Genomic DNA, 17,805 nt, shown 5'->3' with positions numbered 1-17,805 from the left:
ACTGAGCCATTTTTGTTATTTTTAAAAAGTTGCAACTATTCATTTTAAATAAATGACCAGCAACAATGAAATAAAAATGAGAAACTTTCTCAAGAGAACAGCAAATGTATGTAAATGCCTTAGTACTGAAGGACAGTTATGTGTGTTGGTCTATGTCCAGCTGAAGTTCAAAAGACTTGGAGGAAAACATCTTGGTGCAGCCTTTTATTGAGTTAAAGTTTTACCCAACTGGAGGATGGTATCTAACAGTGTATCATCTCTTCTTCACACACCTTAATTTCAAAGCATGAAGTGGGAGTCGATTGACTTGTAATTTAATCAGCATGTAACTGTATACAGTAATGGCATTCTAACTTGATATATTAGTACTTTGATGCTTTATTTCATTTCATCTGTGAAATTGGACAAATGCACTGAAGGAGACCAGACTGTTGAGCTATATAGAAAGACCATAGTGATGCTAGTATTATATAATATTGCTGTTATTACAGAAACCATCCAATGACTTCCAGTGTAATGATAGGTACTTGCCAACAGGTGGCAACACTGTTGTATCCTTTAATCCTTTCTAGTCTGACTTTATTTTCTGTGTAATTAAAGTGATTAAATTACACACAGTGACTCACTGAAACAGATCCACTCTCATGTCATGACAGCATCAGTCTGTCAGGCGTAGTAACCCCACATGAACACGGCTACAGCCATCATGATCAGAGCATTAGCGTCCACCACATACTTCCACACAGGGTCCTCACTGATGTCAGGCTGCTGTTGCGGTGCCTCTGGTGTCTCTTGCTCCTGTGTCTGGGAGCTGTTTCCTCCACTGCACAACTGACCAATCAGAGCACAGATCCCAGACTTGTCTCCAACCTCTTCAGCTACTGAGACAGAGACAGAGGATTTGGTACATTCTGCTAATGTGTGCTTAATCTATTTGTTCATATTTGTGACTGCATTCTGTTCTTTCTCACCTGCTTCACTATTATTACTCTCCCCTGACCTTTTTTCAGCACTTTTTTGGGCTCTCTTCGCTTTGTCCTCATGATCTAAGTGTAAATCCTTCCGCTCTTCTTTGGAATGACGCAGGCTGAACACCAGACGATGGAGCTAGAATGACAGACAGAAACTGATTCAGATACAAGAGGATACAAGTGTGGTATCAGTCACACTTTATTTAACAATCGCTTTATTTAACCCATAAGGACCCAATGTGACTTTTGTGGCAGTTCCCAAATGCATTTTTCTCTCTATTTAACCTTTCCTAAGTGATTTATAACCATTTATCATAATATTATCCTCTGAATTTAGCATTTTTTCCAGTGAAAATTATCTATTTTCCTATGGTTAATTCACTGATCTTGTAGATGTTCATAAAAGCTCAGATTAAAGTCAAAGGTTATTATATCACAACAAAGAAAACTGAGGAAAAAGTGATTTTCAGTAAAATACATCATTAACTGAACATAAACCAAGTGTTTCCATCCACTGTCATTGATCCAACTCCATGGGCTTTACAGTGGCATAATGTTGTAGAAGATGACAGTGTTTCCATGGTAACTACAGAGCCTCTGAACATCCAAATGGGTCATATCTGATGACCAAATAAAGATGAATAATTGTATTTTGCACCAATTATTTACATGTTTTGATAGGATTAGTGGATCAACAGTTTATATCAGTAGATGTTTTTGGTTGAACGTGGATGTTTGGGTCTTTATGGGTTAAAGTACTAATACTACACTACAGAAAATGTAAAAGGTAGGCATTCAAAACTTTATTTTAGGAGTTTAACCCGTAAAAACCCAGTGCTACATTGGTGGCAGTTCCCAAGTGAATTTTTCTCTCTAAGCTTTTTAAGTGATTTATCACCATTCATAATAACGTGATCCTCTGTATTTTCAGTCATTTGTTGATCAGGTAAATGTTCATAAAAGATCAGATTAAAGTTTAGGGTTATATCAAGAATAAAGAAAACTAAAAAGAAAGGGAGTTTTTCATCAGATATATCATTAACTGAATGTATAAACAAGTGACTCCATCCACTGTCATTTAACAAACTTCATGGGTTTTACTGGTGAATCAATGTTGTAGAAGATGACAGTGTTTCACCATTCACTACAGAGCCTCTGAACGTCCAAATGGGTCATATCTGATGACCATGAAAAGATCACAAACTGCATTTTACCTGAATTATTCACATACAGGATTAATGGATCAACAGGTATTAAATATTTAAGATCAGTAGATGGTTTTGGTCATCAGTGGCTGTTTGGTTCTTTATGGGTTTATATTACATTCTACTGCTGTTGAACTCATTTTAACTACTTTATATACTATTATGTAGTTTAATCAACTTAATTGCATCATATTCTGTAAGATCATCATGTATTTATAACACCACCGACTCTCAAAAAAAAATACTACATTGTGACAAGTAAATCAGAAAAATTTGGTAGACTAAAAAGTATATGCCTCTTAGATGTAGTAGAAGTATGAAATAGGAGTACAAAAGTGGTTAAGTATTTGAACTGACTCTTAACACAAGAGCTGACTCACATGTTGGTCGTCTATTGGCTCAGTGCAGTAGCTGACCAGTAGCACCAGCACCGACGTACAGAAGAAGAGGATGATGGCAAAGTGCAGGTAATGGATGCCACACACCAGGAAAGGGCAGTTAGAGGGGTAAATACAACTGCCAGTCCCAAACCAGAACTCTGGCAGCATCCGACACAAACCCATCATGAGACCGCCCATCAGACCCCAGAATGCACCCTGGGGTAAAAGCAGATGAACAGTGAAATGCTCTGTTGTGATGTAATGTTTTAGTGTTAAACCAGATGGCACTAATTGTATCATGTATATGAAGTTTTGAGATGGATTAGTTAGTCAGAGTTAGAGTCAGAGTTGCTTTTGATGAGGAAGTTCAGATTGACATCCTCAACAAATAATAAAAAATATCAACAGTCTTAATATATGGTGAAATATCAACATGCGCTCTCACCGATTCATTAACCCTCTTAATAAACACAGCCAGGAGGAAGACAGAGGCAATCGGGGGAGCCAAATAGCTGGAGACTGACTGGATGTAATCAAACAGCTGACCACTCTGTGCTGCCTGGACAACTGGGATCCAACAGATGCTGATAGCCACGATGCACAGTATCCAAACTCTGTGGAGAAAACAGAAATAACAGGTTAGCGATGTACTGCAGATGATGTGAGTGTACAGATCATTTGATGTAGATAAGTCACATGTCTTCTGGAAAGATCAGGAAATAACTGTGCTTTAAGAAATGACATGCAAGGTGCAGCAACAAATACTAGGTTTTAAAATCCTTATCAGGTCCAAAGCACTTTTTTTCTGTAATTTCAAAGATGGAAGTGTGATGAGGTATGACATCTATATATGTAAAGTACTTTTGGTAGCAAAGGAAAACATTATTACAAGGAAATCAGGCACATAGAATGACCAACAACTCACATCAATGGAGACATAAAAAATTCAAATTGGCAGCATGAGAATGGAACATTAAAAAAAAACAAAAAACGGAGCAGATGTATTTCCCAAACAGTTTATTCTATGTTGCTGACTCCATTAAGTGCTGTTGATCAGTGGTTTTAAATGATCTCAGATTAAGCAGTCCATTCATCTGTGCATAAAGCAGCATCAACACTACATGTATTTACCTGCCTACGATGATGAGCTCACGCTCTGTGGCCTGTGGTCGGATGCGAGTCCAGATATCCATAGTGAACAGAGTGCTGCTGCTGTTAAAGATGGAGGCCAGAGAGGACATGAGAGCAGCCAGCATCACTGCAAGCATCAAACCTCGCAAACCTGCGCAGAGAGCGAGAAGGGTGCAAGAAAAGGAAACAGAAAGGGAACAGAAGTCAGGGTGCACCTAATATTTTAAGTAATTTTATATTTATTCAATCTTTCATTTCAGTTTTTGATTTCAGTTTAGTTTTAGGAGCCCATAAGTAGTTTTATTTGTACTTTTATTTTAAGGAATTGGCTAGTGATACCTATGTTTTTGTTTAACTTCAGTTTTTCTGATAGTATGAGTGAAGTTTTAATTCATAGAGGCTCAAAAAGAGGGGATGAAAGAATGCACAACACCTAATATTTTCACAGCCATAGTTCTGAAGGTCAATTTCATTCCGCTGTGTCTTTTTCAGTCTAGGTCTTTTTCATTAGGGCAGATCAAGGGGGAAACAAATACAAAGCAGTACTACTTGCTGTTCTGTTTTGTCTTCATGTTGTGTTGTTCATAGTGATTTGCTTAGTTTTTGGTACCTGTTAACATTTTTTTTTTTCACCGATAGTTTCACTTATTAACTGTGGCACAACTTAAGGTAGTCAATGTCACAGATCCTCACCATTTGGCATGACTGAGACCACCAGTTTAGGATAAGCAATATTGGAGCAGCCCACTTCAGTCCCACACACCTTCTTACACACCTCAGGAACAACGCAGCCAACTTCATCTGCATGGAAACACACATACATAACCAAGGCAAGACAAAGATTTGTGACCGATAGTCTAAACTGCATCTGAATGGAGTGTTAACCACAGACCTGGGTACAGCACCCTGCTGATCATCCCAGGAAACACCATGAGGAACATGGGCAGCAGTTTGAGGTAACCACACAGGATGCAGCCGGCCTTCACGTGGGTCAGACTACGAGCCGCAAGACAACGCTGGACAATCACCTACAGAAACACACGGGCAGGACAGAATAAATTCAGTCACTTTGAGCATCAGAGCAGGATGTAAAGTCTGCTTATACACTGTTGCCCATAAAGTTGGAATAAGAGGAATACATCCCCCTTTTATTCTTATTCATACACATCAGTAATCAGCTTTGACCGGGTGCTGAGCCCCAGTTACACTTTCTCTATCGAGAATAATTCATATGGGCATTTCATGAGTAGAGGTCCAAGTACTGTATTCCTACTTTATGGACAACAGTGTAATTCATATTGCAGATATACAGATCTTTAAAGGTTCTATATATCTGCAAAAACTTGTAGCACTTTCTGTAAAAAAAAAAAAAAGTTCAAAAATTTTAAATTAATATAACCCCTCTTGGAAAATTAAATTTTTCAACAAAAGCTATAATGGGTAAGAAAAGATACAACAGTTATATGTGAATGTTAATATGTTAATATGAAAGAAATACAGTTTATTAGTAATACAACAAAGAGTCAGACTTTGGCTGAACAACAATCCTTATTGTTTCTTGGATGTTTAGTAAACAATTTCAATCAAATCCAATGAAAATCCATCAGTTTGGTAAAGCTTTTAGTGCACAAATGTACTGATAATGAATTCATCTCCTAGGGCAAACCTTCAAAAATTCAAAACAAGTGAGTATTATGAGTAGAGCTTTAGGGTTTTTCAAGGATCTGTGGATATTATCTTGTACACAATCTGGTGAAAAACAGTCACCATCTGGATTTAACTCCAGTACGACTGTCCCATTGAACAATAATAGTAGTGATTAATATGTTTCAGCTGCAACCAACCCTTAACCCTGAATGATGCAGTGAGTGGCTTCTCTTTTCTTAAACAACCTACAGTTTGATAGAGAGCATAAAGTTTAACCCCAATCACAGCCTTTGGAATCTCCCATCATTAAAACGAAGACAAAAACTGGCCAAAAATGACTGTAAATCTGGGCAGATATAAATATTTCAACATTGCATAATCTTAAACAATACCACAACAAATGTGTGCGTTAATCAAAGCTGAACTATGAGTGTGGATTAGAGCGTAGGACTTTGTTTTTGGGGCAGGCTTATGTGTATTACTATTATATTATACAGTCTATGTATTCCATACATAATATTTTCAAGAGATCCATAACTTGTGGTGTCCAGATGAGCTGATACGAAATATGTGTGTGATATTCACCTGATCTGAGCACCAGTACCATCCTCCCACTATAGCAATCCCAAACACCACCCCAGGCCAGGGCAGGTCCCCTGTGGTGGGGTCCCTCAGCAGGCTGAAGGCATCCTGTCTGGGGGTGTAGCACTGGGGGGAGATGTTGTAGCGCTGTGGCTCCAAGGAGGAGATATTTACTGGCACTGAAGAGCTGTACCTGGCCACCAGAGCACTGTAGCCTCCGACTTCAGCAAAAGCTATGAATGAGGAGGTAAAAGCAATGACTAGAGCATGTACATCCAGGATTCCCACCCATAGGTGCATGCACCCAAGGGCTCGTCAGTGTCTGCATGGGGATACATGTAAATATGAATACACATGGATTTGTTGGGAAGGAAAAACAACATAAGATTACAAATTGATGACATGTAGATATTTATTAAATATGCAACAAGTAATCTGCATCACATAAAAACTACAAAAGCAAGAACAGAAATGCAAATTATTATCAAAATGCAATGTACATGCTTAATAAAGCAAGATGAAAGTTTTTTTTTATTAAATACTAAAATATGTCGAGTAGATTGTTCATATAATTAATGAAACTGGTACAAGTGTAGAAAATGCTTAAATTAACAGTTTAGTATGCGAGTGGCAATAACTGATTTCTTTAACAATATGCAAGTCTTATAATTATTAGTTTTGTTGTGTACTGTACCTTAGGGAGCATGAGCACAATTTCTAGGGGTGCCTAAGATTATCTGATTGCATAGCAGACAAAAAGATTTGAAAACTAATTTAAAGGGTGAGGCAGGTTTATTTATATAGCACATTTCATGTACAAGACAATTCCAAGTGCTTTACATAAAACATTAAAAGGGTGACTTCTCACTGCTTACAGGAAAAAAATATGTTTATCCAACAGTGAGTGGTTTCATCTCATATTATTCATAATAATATTAATTCTTTTCAGTGGGTTGTAAATGAAATCATCCCTGAAGTCCCAAAGTGTAATGCGGTGCTTCTTTGTGTAAAAATAAGCTTCCTGTGTTTGTTCTTTGCTCTCAGTTCCATAGTCCAGAGTTGTTTTTTAATACTGAACATATGAGTCAGCTGCTGAGTCAGCACCATTTCCTCAGCGCATCACCAATTCACAAAAGGACGTGGTTGTTCTTCCCCCTTAACCGGTTTCTCCTCCTTTTACCATATCTGCATCCTTCTTTGACTTTTGTGATTTTGAACCGCAGAATTACCCTGTGCCGAGTGACGTATGAGTAAGTCAGTGAAGTTGTTCAGGTGGGTGGTTGTTGTGTCAGCTGGAAGAGGGGAGTTTTGTTATGGTGTCAGCATACACTGCTGCAGTGAAATTAATAATTACTAATGATTACGGACTCCAGTTAATGTCCCTCCTATTGTGAGGCTGCTGCTTAGGGACATTCCCTCAGACTGAACAGAAGCTCAAAACAGATGAACCGTGTGTAATGTTGGGAAATCATAGCTGTGTGAACTTGACCTTACAGTGTTGACTTACAAAAGCCGGTGAGGACAAAAGCTCCTACAATGATGACAAAGGTCTGAACTGTGTCCGTGTACATTAGAGCAGCAAGACCACCTAGGGACACACACAGGCACGCATACACACACACACACACACACACACACGCACGCACACACACTTCACATCAATTCATCATTAAATGAAACTGGCCTTTACAATAAGAAATCTGTGAAACTATTTAAACTAACTGAGGCTGAGGGCTCATGAAATATTAGATGTGCTTATGTTCAAACACATTGTGTCTTACATTTCCCACAATACATCTTGCCAAACTCACCCTGTCATCTAAACACCTATAGCTTTTAATTAAACTCCATAGTTCCATTCCGTATCAAAGGATTTGTGTTATCTCTCAGATGAGATACACCTCACCAAGCTACATTTCTAGATAGTAAAATTTACCTTTTTTCTTTCAATAACACTGAAAAAAATCACCAGGTTCAATTCTTTGGCCTCAATGTCCAACCTTGACTAGTGGTTGACCGATGTTTTTCAGTGGCTGGTGACAATCGTATACAGAGAAGGGTGGGCAAAACTGGATATATGAGACAGACTTTCTCTTTTTACCTCCGACATATGTTTTCATCAGGGTTTGTTTGTCTGTCTGTTTGTTAGCAAGATAACCCAAAAAGTTATGGATGGATTTTCATGAAATTTTCAGGAAATGTTGATACTGGCACAAGGAACAAATGATTACATTTTGGTGGTGCTTGGGGAGGGGGCTGAAGTCTGCGCTCTCCAAGTGCTTTTCTAGTTTTTGCATGTGATACAATACAACAGTTTAATAATAATAGTAAATGACACATACCATCACTGAACTTTAGCATTTACTTAACACAATTAACTACACCACTTATATTTGCTTTGGGCGATCTATTTAGGGTTCTGTTGAAATAAAAAAAATAAAAAATAAAAAAAAATTTGGCAGCTATACAGACGATATTGCCTGCACAATCACTATTTCTGGTTATTTCAAAATGACATTTAATCTGGCCTAATCTATCACTGGTTAGCGTCTGAAAACATACCTGTCACTGTATATAAAGCTGTAATGAACAACAGAGCAATGACAGCCACATAGATGTTCCACCCTAAAGCCTGCTGGATGAACACAGCTCCTGAAAACATGTCCACCTAGGCATGATCAGAGATGGTCAGGCAGAGGTAAAATGGACTAAAAGACACATACATGCAGTACAGAGAAATGATGAGAACTTCACAGGTTGCTTGTGATGCCTTTATGGCAGGGGTGTCCAATCCTGGTCCTCAAGGGCTGGTATCCTGCATGTTTTAGATGTTTCCCTCTTCCAGCACACCTGATGGTCATTTCTGCAGAGCTTGATGATAGGCTTATCATTTGAATCAGGTGTGTTGGAACAGGGACACATTTAAAACATGCACGATACCGGCCCTCGAGGACAAGGACTGGACACTCCTGCTTTATGGTATAAGACCATGTGTGGGTTGATAAAGCCAAAATGCTGAATTTTGCCTAAAAGCTATCATTACATCTTCCACTCACCAAATACAATGTTAGCTGAAAAAAGAACAGTTTTTGACAGGGCTGAAATAAAGGGTTAATCAATCTAGCATTCATAGATGACCTATGACCTCTACTTCTTTTTTTTTTCCCCAACTATATTTATTGAACATTTTAAATGAACACGACAGACATATCAATTCGTAACAGTCAATGCACAATCAAGAATAACATATCTGACTGTCAACACCCATCTCATCCCATCCCATCCCACCCACAGGCCAATAAATAAATAAATAAATAAATAAATAAAACCAAAAACAGAAACCATAATTAATGATAAAGGAACTCAAATCGTAAAAGTATGAACTGTACTTCTGAATGATCATTCTCTGAGACGATGACTCACTGAGATTTTGGTGAAAATGTACAGGAACAGAGAAATAACAGACAGATAGAGGCTGATTCTATTCCCTCCGAACCTCTTCTTCAGGTACTGGGGCATGGTGATCACCTAACAGCACAAATTACACACAGTGCATGGCAGTAAAGGGAAAGTGGTAATGTGGGCACAGGATAAGCACTGAAATGATCATCCAGCCTGATCTACTTACCCCGGCCGTGAGGTAGACGGGAACAAACAACCATCCCAGCAGCAGCACAATGAACAGAGCCTGACACATTAGATAACACACAATAACGTGGCGAGTTACGTAGTGTCACCTAATCCACTGTCACTCACCATCATTTGAGGCTCTAAAAGAAATTGAAGGTCCTTGGTGCGAACATATTAAAGTGATCAGTTTTTGTCGTTCATCAGCCTAAATGCAGAGACGAGGCGATGCAAGTATTTAGCATGACTTACATTCCACTCAAACCCCCCCACTGCGATGCCACTGGCTGCCCCGGTTCCTGCTAACCCCACAAAGTGTCCACTGCCAATGTTACTGGCAAACAGAGATGCACCAACCTGAACAAAAAAAACATAGAAAAGGAGTTGTATTTTAAACAATGAATGACGACGACAGATGTGTACAACATAAAAAAGTGAGTGTAACAAACTCAAAATACAGTAAGACATTAAACAACAGCCTATTTCAGTTTACTTGTTGTTTTCAATAAATTACTTTTTCAAAGGGCTTTTTGTCTCACTCCCCCTTCTTGCTTTTGTATATTGTAGCTCTACTTAAAACCTCATTAAGATCCAAATGTGCAAAAGGTAAATTCTAGCTATTTTTCAACTGGTCTTAAGATTTTGATCAGGTCTGTAGATGTTTAAAATTGAGCTCATGTCAACATTTTACACTTTACATTTTATACTTTTTATATTGTTGGTTAATTTCATCTATAGCAGGGGTGTCAAACTCATTTTAGTTCAGGGGCCACAATCAGCTAAATTTGATCTGAAGCGGGCCGAACCGATATAATAATATATAAATAATGTCAGCTCCAAACTTTTCTCTATGTTTTACAGTGAAAAAAGTAAAATTACATGATGAAGATTTTTGCATCTACAAACTATCCTGTCAAACAATGTGAATAACATGAACAAAGTGAAAAATATGTGTCATTTTAACAATATTCTGCCTCAGTTTATCATTTACACATGTACATTATAACTTACAGATCACAGTGAATCTACAAACACACAAAACATTTAGTAAAAGGCAGAATATTGTTAAAATTGCACTTACTTCTCTTAAGACTTTCAAGTTGTTCATATTTGTTCAGGTTATTCAGATATTTTTTGCAATATTATACTTTGTTTTAGTGTAAAAACATGAAAATATTTACATTTACAAAGACAAAAATTTGGAGTTGTGAGTAACAGTAGGTTATTATGACCCACTTGAGATTGAATTGGTCTGAATGTGGAACCTGAACTAAAATGATTGTGAATATCTTTGTGTAATTTTTGCATTTCACAAATTCATCCCAAGGGCCAGACTGGACCCTTTGGCGGGCCGGATTTGGCCCCTGGGCTGCATGTTTGACACCTGTGATCTATAGCAATGCACACAAGCATTGCTGCCCATCACCTATTTAATACAAGAGGGTTTTAAAAAGTTTACTTAGTTTAATAAGGACAAAGTTTAATGTGAAGGAATGTTTAATCATTCAGTCACATATTACACATATACACACATATACATACACTTCACTGGACAGGAATGGTATGAAAATTGTAATCTGGAAAGTAACTAAAGCTGTCAGATAAATGTAACGGAGAAAAAATATTTTTTTCCTCTGAGATTTACTGGAGTGTGGTATGAAGTTGCATTAAAAGGAAATACTTATGTTAAACACTATTTCTGAACTCACCGGCCACCAGGTCATAGTCCGTCCAGCTAAGAAATACCCTCCAACTGTCCCACGATTGGTCCGAAACATGGACTAGACACAGCCAAAAATGAACAAACATGTCATACTGTCTGTCTTTCAGCCCTTATCTATTCAGTTACTGATATGTACAGAAACATGTGTAGTGTTTGCACTCACCCAAATGCCAACACTGATGACCATTATGAAATATCCCACAATGATACAGATGTCTGCTATGTTGTTGACGGCCACCTTTTCTGATGAGAGAGTCTCCATTGTACCTAAATATACCCTAATTAATCTGTAACTTGATATAAATATACACTTAAATCACCCTATAAAAAGCCCTATAATGCAACCAAAAGAAGTGTATCTGACAAAGTGATGGGGGCTGGTGTGGTCGGTCTAACTGAGAACTTTGTCCAGCAGATTCAGCAGTTTCTTAAATACAACAATTATTAACAGCTAAAATGCTCTCCATCAACATATTATCTGTCATGTAGTCTTACAGTTATTCACCATTTAACAGCCTGCATCTGTTTTATACTCAGCCTAATACTGTAACTGCTCCTAAAATCCTTAACACTGAAACCATTTCTTATTTGATTATTAATATTTATAAATATATATATTTTTTTACAATTATTTTAACCACCTCAGAGTTAAACATAAACTTAACTAACCCTTAGTGACAATATTTAACAAAGGTTGCATCTCACAATTATTTCAAAAGTAAAAAATCTCCTGCAATAGAATACAGCAACATATGTAGCAGAGAAAATCCCACAGCTGTTATTACCCTCCCTGAAAAAAAAAAGAGGCTTAGGACTTCAACAGAAAGTGGATCACTGTTACAAAGCAGGGGAGTAATTAAAAAATCTGGAACAAACTAAACCACCTGTAAAAAAAAAACAAAAAAAAACTGTCCAAGTGGAAGGGATTTGTTTTAGCTATTATTTCCAGTTATTATTGTCAGTTGAGAGGCCTCTTATCATTTACTATTAGAGCAAAAGTCTGACAATACTTAATACTTAATAAACCATTTCCTTTGAGAAGCAAATGTTTAGCAAAAGAAATCCAAATGTTTGCTATTATAACTATTGTTAAGTTATTGCGGCTCTACCTGAAACATAATATGTTACTGTGACTAAAACCTATCAGCTAGAATTTTCCTCCCTAATAGATGATGTATGTTATTTGTGTGTGTTAGTTGTGTAGGTACACATTTCTCATCATATTCAACAAGTCTGAGGTCTTACAACAGTTCCACCCCAAAGTTCCTGAAATATTAGAAAGTTTCACTGGGCAGACACTTTTTTGGGGGTGGAATAAATATCCCTGAAGCTAAAGTTAGACCCTAGTCTCTGCAGTGGAAACATGTCTTGTGACCTCCGTTCTCCTTTAATATTTGTCTCATGTTGAGTCTCCTGTGAGTTCTCGTCTTGCCATGGATGGGGACGACAGGTGACTGTGCCCCAACACATGCCATTCATCTGAGGAGAAACAAACCTATTGTGCATGTCAAGAGAGTAAACACAGAAGACAGACATTTGATACTTACTCAGCCTTTTCTGTAACAGACTTGTACACATATGACCCAGATAAGACTTATCTGTGTCAAAAACATTTGCTCTTCCAGTGTAAGTAACATGTATGTGTAAATTTAACTTTTAATGTAAGCAGATCAAATGCTACAGGTTGACAATTGAAGACCCTGGTGCTAAAAGTACTGGTTAAATCAGTGGTTTCCAACCTTTTTTGGCTTGTGACCCCATTTTAACATCACAAATTTCTGCCAATCCCAGACATTCAAAACTGACACTTTTTTTTTTTTTTGCTAAAATTAATTTGTTTTTGATCATGTAATAGTTTGCTATATTATGATTCAAATAAAGGTTAATTTTAGAGACATTTAGGCTATATAATGTATATTATTATGGTCGGAGGCAGAAAAGCCAGGTGTAGATTATTGCACAAAGTGAGAATTTTATTTTCCTTGGTCAGGATATGTACAGTCAGCCTAGCTTGGATTTACAAGGCTGACAACTAATACTGAACAGACAATAACTCAAACTATGAATTATGAAAGAGCTGCAGCATCTGAAACTGACCACAATGAACATTTGAAAGATAAACAGTACCACAGTGCTTCAGTTTCAGCTTCAGAGTTTGTCTTTAATTATTGTGATTCTCTCTCTCAACTCACCAAATATTTTTATTAATAAGTTGTTTTTTTATCTATCACTAGAAATTTTAGGTGACCCCATTTGAATTCCAGGTGACCCCACGTGGGGTCCCAACCCAAAGGTTGAAAAACACTGGGTTAAATCTTTGGACAATTCATTCATTTCTTCATTCATTATCTGAACCTGCTTTATCCTCACTAGGGTCACGGGGGTCACTGGAGTCTATCCCAGCTACTTTATGGGCGAAGGCGGGGAACACCCTGGACATGTCACCAGTTCAGCACAGGACTGACATATAGAGACAAACAATCACTCTAACATTCACATCTATGGGCACTTTAGATTAACCAATTAATCTATCAATGCATGTCTTTGGATGGTGGGAGGAAGCTGAAGTACCCAGAGAGAACCCATGCAGACACGGGGAGAACATGCAAACTCCACACAGAAAAGTCCTACCCCCATCGACTGGTGTTGGAATCAAACCCAGGACCTTCTTGCTGTGAGGTACAATGGACAATTCAAGTTGAGCATATAAACATGTTGTATTTGTTTATCTAAGTCCGCCCTATAAATATTTTTAAGACTTTTTTGTGACTTCAGTTCTTTAAGCACCACGGTCTTCAATTCACATCTATGAATTCTATAAATAACACTTAATCAAACATAATATCAATATTCGTTCCACCCTCTGTTGACTATCAAGGCTGTAAAATAATTAAGAAGTAGACACCAGAGAAACAATACTAATTTAAGCATCAGTATCAAAACCAAGATTATTGTATCACATCCTCTGAAGGTCAGAGCTTCTGTTATGTATTATATTTCAAGAGGTTTTATACAACACAGGGTTGGGGTAATTTACATTTTGGCAGTATTAGATTAAGAGACAGATTTAAAACTTTGAGAAATTGGGCTTTCACACAGAAGAGCTTCATTCAAAGTAACAAAAAGATATTAAAAGATCGATTAGTGAAACTGGATAACATCTGGCTGACCTCACTAATTTCAGACTGCGTTTTGAATAAATAATCTTCTACTTCTTCGAGCACTGCAACTAAATGCAAACCAGCCATTTTGTGGGAGAGTGTGGCTACTTTTTCAACAGGTTACTGCAAAGATAGAGTAAAAAAATTATTTTACATGCAAGAGCTTCACTCAAATTTACAAACGTTTCTGCTGCTGTGGTCCTGCTTCTCTCCTGCCTCCATCGTCATCACTCATTTATCCATATGGTTGTGATAGTGTTTATTATATAGTTACACAGATGGTAATGGTTTCTATTATTTGTACTAACAGCTGCAGTAGTAGTATACTGGGGAAATAAACTTGGTAAACTTGGTGCTGAGCCAAAGCAGCACAGAAGAATGAAACCGGATGTTGGTATCATTGGAGCGTCTATGCCATTACCCGAAATAAAACTTCCAAACAGATTTATACCACTATCGCAACTAAATATGACTGTGAGTGACAAACATACAGTGAACTGTAGGAATATGCTACAACACAGGAGTCATGAAGTTGTCAGCCAGAAGAGAAGGAATCTGTGCCAAGAGTTGAGGACATCTTGCTCCTAGGAGATGCTGCTATCTGTCAGATAAACAACAGCAGAATATCAACATGCAGCTACCGCAGTGCCACTGTGAAAGACATAACAACTGTTCTCCCCCAGGCTTTATCAAAACACCGTGGAGTCAAGCAGCTGATCTTACATGTGGGTGCGGTGGACATCAGAAAGAGAGAATCTGAAGTCCTAAAAATTGTTTGAGACACTTGATACAGTTTTGATCCAGTCCTTCATTAGCAGACCACTACCCAACACTGATGGGAGGAAAAACAAATTTCATCTGGCTGCTGCAGTTGAACACATGACTATCCAAGGTCTGTGAGTCCAGAGGATTACATTTCATTGATAACTTTAATCTGTTTTGGCAGCGGGATGATCTGTTCAAGGGAATGGGCCCACACGTGGCCAGAGGTGGAGTGAGACAGTTGTTGGACAACCTCCTCCATGCTCTCAGGCATCAGAATGGCCCTGGATGGAATCCCAAGGAGCCAATGAGAGAAGAGAGAAACAAGAGAGGTACTTCTGCCTTTCCAGTCGAGGACCCGGCTAAGGATTCAGCTTCAGCAGCTTCTTCAGCACGAGCACCTGAAGTGCAGACCTCACCACAGCACAGGACCCCACCTGCTGCATCCACAACTTCAGCTCCAGCAGCTTCTTCAGTACAAGCATCTTTGCAGGAGCCCCTACTCCAGCGCTGGGACCCACCTACTACGTCCACACCTCTTGCAAACTCGTCACTGTCCCTTTCTTCTCCTCCTTCACCAATGGGCTTTCCTAACCACCTTGAAAGCTTGGTGAAAACAGGAATAAAGATGGCTCCACTTACTCTGCATATCACAAGATCACCACAGGTACTACAAAACTCTACGCTCCTCCAGACATTACCTTCATTGCCCCCCAAGAGTTCCACTTCCCCTTCTGCACCCACCCAAACACCTCCCTGTGCTTATAATGATGAAGTGTTCAATCTGCACTCTTCTCTTTTACTTTATTCTAATTGATTATTATTTTGTTTAATTGATTACACTGGTCTACAAATAAAATGCTTCCAGAATAAAAGTAGAGAAATTTTTACCATGTGTGAGTCACTGATAAAGATAACTCAAGTTAAAAATGCAGGTTGGCTGAAGTTGCCAAGATACAGTCTTGGGTCAAAATGTGAAATTCGAAAATTAACGAGAATGGGTTTTACTTAAAAGGAATATTTGTCTCAGAGCTACCAGATCTACTTCAAAACACTGTCTGCACATTACAATACATTCACTGTACAGGTTCTATCTAGTGGAAGATTTATAAATCTATTGTATAAATGTACATAAACGAATATATATGTGTAATAACACTTTATCAAATACCTTCAAAACATCAACAAACCAGCACTTTGGTCATTTGTTTCCAATCAATTTTATTAAAACACGTAAAATTTAGCACATTTAATCTCTGAGGCAGATAATTTCAAAAAAATTGTAGACCAGTGTTGTGTTTGAATTTGAATTGTGTGTTTTTAGCTGGTCTGTTTTCCATTTTTGTAAAGCACTGTGAATTGTCCTGTGTACGAATTGTGCTAAACAAATTAATCTGCTAATTATACTATAGCACCAGCTGCTCTAGTTTCTAACAGTTTTAGTTCAGTTTGCTGTGCATCCACGTGCCCCCCCCCCCCCCCCCCATTGCTCTCTCTCTGTTTCTTTTCCTTTAACCCTCTCTCTTAAACCCCAACTGGTCAAGGCAGATGACCACCCTCCAGGGGTCAGGGTCTGATCAAGGTTTCTGCCTGTTAAAAGAAAGTTTTTCTTTGCCACTGTCACCAAGTGTTTGCTCCTAGTGGAGTATCTCTAATATCATGTAAACTAGGGGTCACCAACCCTGGTCCTCAAGATCTACTATCCTGCTTGTTTCAGATGTATCCCTCTTCTAACACACCTCATTCAAATGATAAGCCGATCATCAAGCTCTGCAGAAGCCTGATAACGACCGTCAGCTGTGTGTGTAGAGGGAAACATCTAAAACATGCACGATAGTAGATCTCGAGGACCAGGTTTGGTGACCCCTGCTGTAAACAGAATGACATGCCAATTGCAAAGGCGTGTTGGGGGTAGCAACAGTAACGGGGGGGGGGGGGCTTAGTGAAGGGTGATATGGTTTTAATATAAGAGGCCCTTTAGAATACTCTGCCCCTCTGCTGAGGCTAGATCTGCCCCTGATTAAAACTATTAATTAATTGATTCTCTGAGACATGGTCAAACTCGATAAGTTCATTCATTATTTTAAACATTCCACATATTTAATGTTTATCCAAATTATTTTTAAAGCTGTTTGTGACAAAGCATTTGATTTATAGTCTTCATGTATGTCTAATGTTATATTCTCAATCATTCGTGATACAAAAAAAGTAAAAAAAAAAAAAAAAAAAAAAAAAAAAAACCTGAAGAAAACAAAATCTACAGTAGGGGTCATCTGAGAGTATGTTTTTAAAAGCCAGTATAATAAAGGTAGTTATGAGCTAGAAAAGGCACATATCACAATATTATCTTCCCTGGGGGGGGGGGGGGGATCTGAAATTATCTTTGACATCACTGTTGAATCTTAGTATAAGTCATAAATATATATTAAAAAAATAGATCTTGATTGTCAAACTGAAAAATTATTTAATAGATCTGGAACAAATAAAGCAAACTTACAAAAACAAACAAAAAAAAAAACAAACAAACTTTTTTTTCTATTTTTTGAGCTATTATTCAGTCATTCCTGTTGAGAAGCCTTCTATCAAAGCAAAAGATCTTCTGTCTACGATTTGTAA

At 37.9% G+C, this 17,805-nt stretch overlaps 1 protein-coding gene across 1 annotated transcript; it reads right to left on the bottom strand.

Annotated features, from left to right (window-relative positions):
• Positions 1 to 200: 200 nt before the first annotated feature.
• Positions 201 to 11,528, bottom strand: slc5a2 (solute carrier family 5 member 2). Its single transcript, XM_030151542.1, has 15 exons — positions 11,430 to 11,528; positions 11,253 to 11,324; positions 9,796 to 9,900; positions 9,545 to 9,604; positions 9,340 to 9,444; positions 8,479 to 8,584; positions 7,424 to 7,504; positions 5,920 to 6,149; positions 4,580 to 4,715; positions 4,381 to 4,488; positions 3,688 to 3,838; positions 3,002 to 3,170; positions 2,557 to 2,772; positions 972 to 1,107; positions 201 to 881 (listed from the first exon to the last, which is right to left on the bottom strand). The coding sequence occupies exons 1-15, from the start codon at positions 11,526 to 11,528 to the stop codon at positions 667 to 669; spliced, it is 1,989 nt and encodes a 662-aa protein (XP_030007402.1). The 3' UTR covers positions 201 to 666.
• Positions 11,529 to 17,805: the final 6,277 nt, after the last annotated feature.

The sequence above is a fragment of the Sphaeramia orbicularis genome, chromosome 13, assembly GCF_902148855.1.
Source record: "Sphaeramia orbicularis chromosome 13, fSphaOr1.1, whole genome shotgun sequence".
NCBI classification, from domain to species: Eukaryota; Metazoa; Chordata; class Actinopteri; order Kurtiformes; family Apogonidae; genus Sphaeramia; species Sphaeramia orbicularis.
Note: the sequence above shows the minus strand (reverse complement) of the source record. Positions and strands in the feature narration are given on the sequence as shown.

Excerpts from the sequence above, each read along its gene's own strand:
- slc5a2 (XM_030151542.1), bottom strand. The coding sequence starts at position 11,528 with ATGGAGACTCTCTCATCAGAAAAGGTGGCCGTCAACAACATAGCAGAC. Across the intron at positions 3,171-3,687 it reads GAGCTCATCATCGTAGGCAG|AGTTTGGATACTGTGCATCG; the intron begins GTAAATACATGT and ends TTTTCTCCACAG. Across the intron at positions 2,773-3,001 it reads TTAAGAGGGTTAATGAATCG|GGTGCATTCTGGGGTCTGAT; the intron begins GTGAGAGCGCAT and ends CTTTTACCCCAG.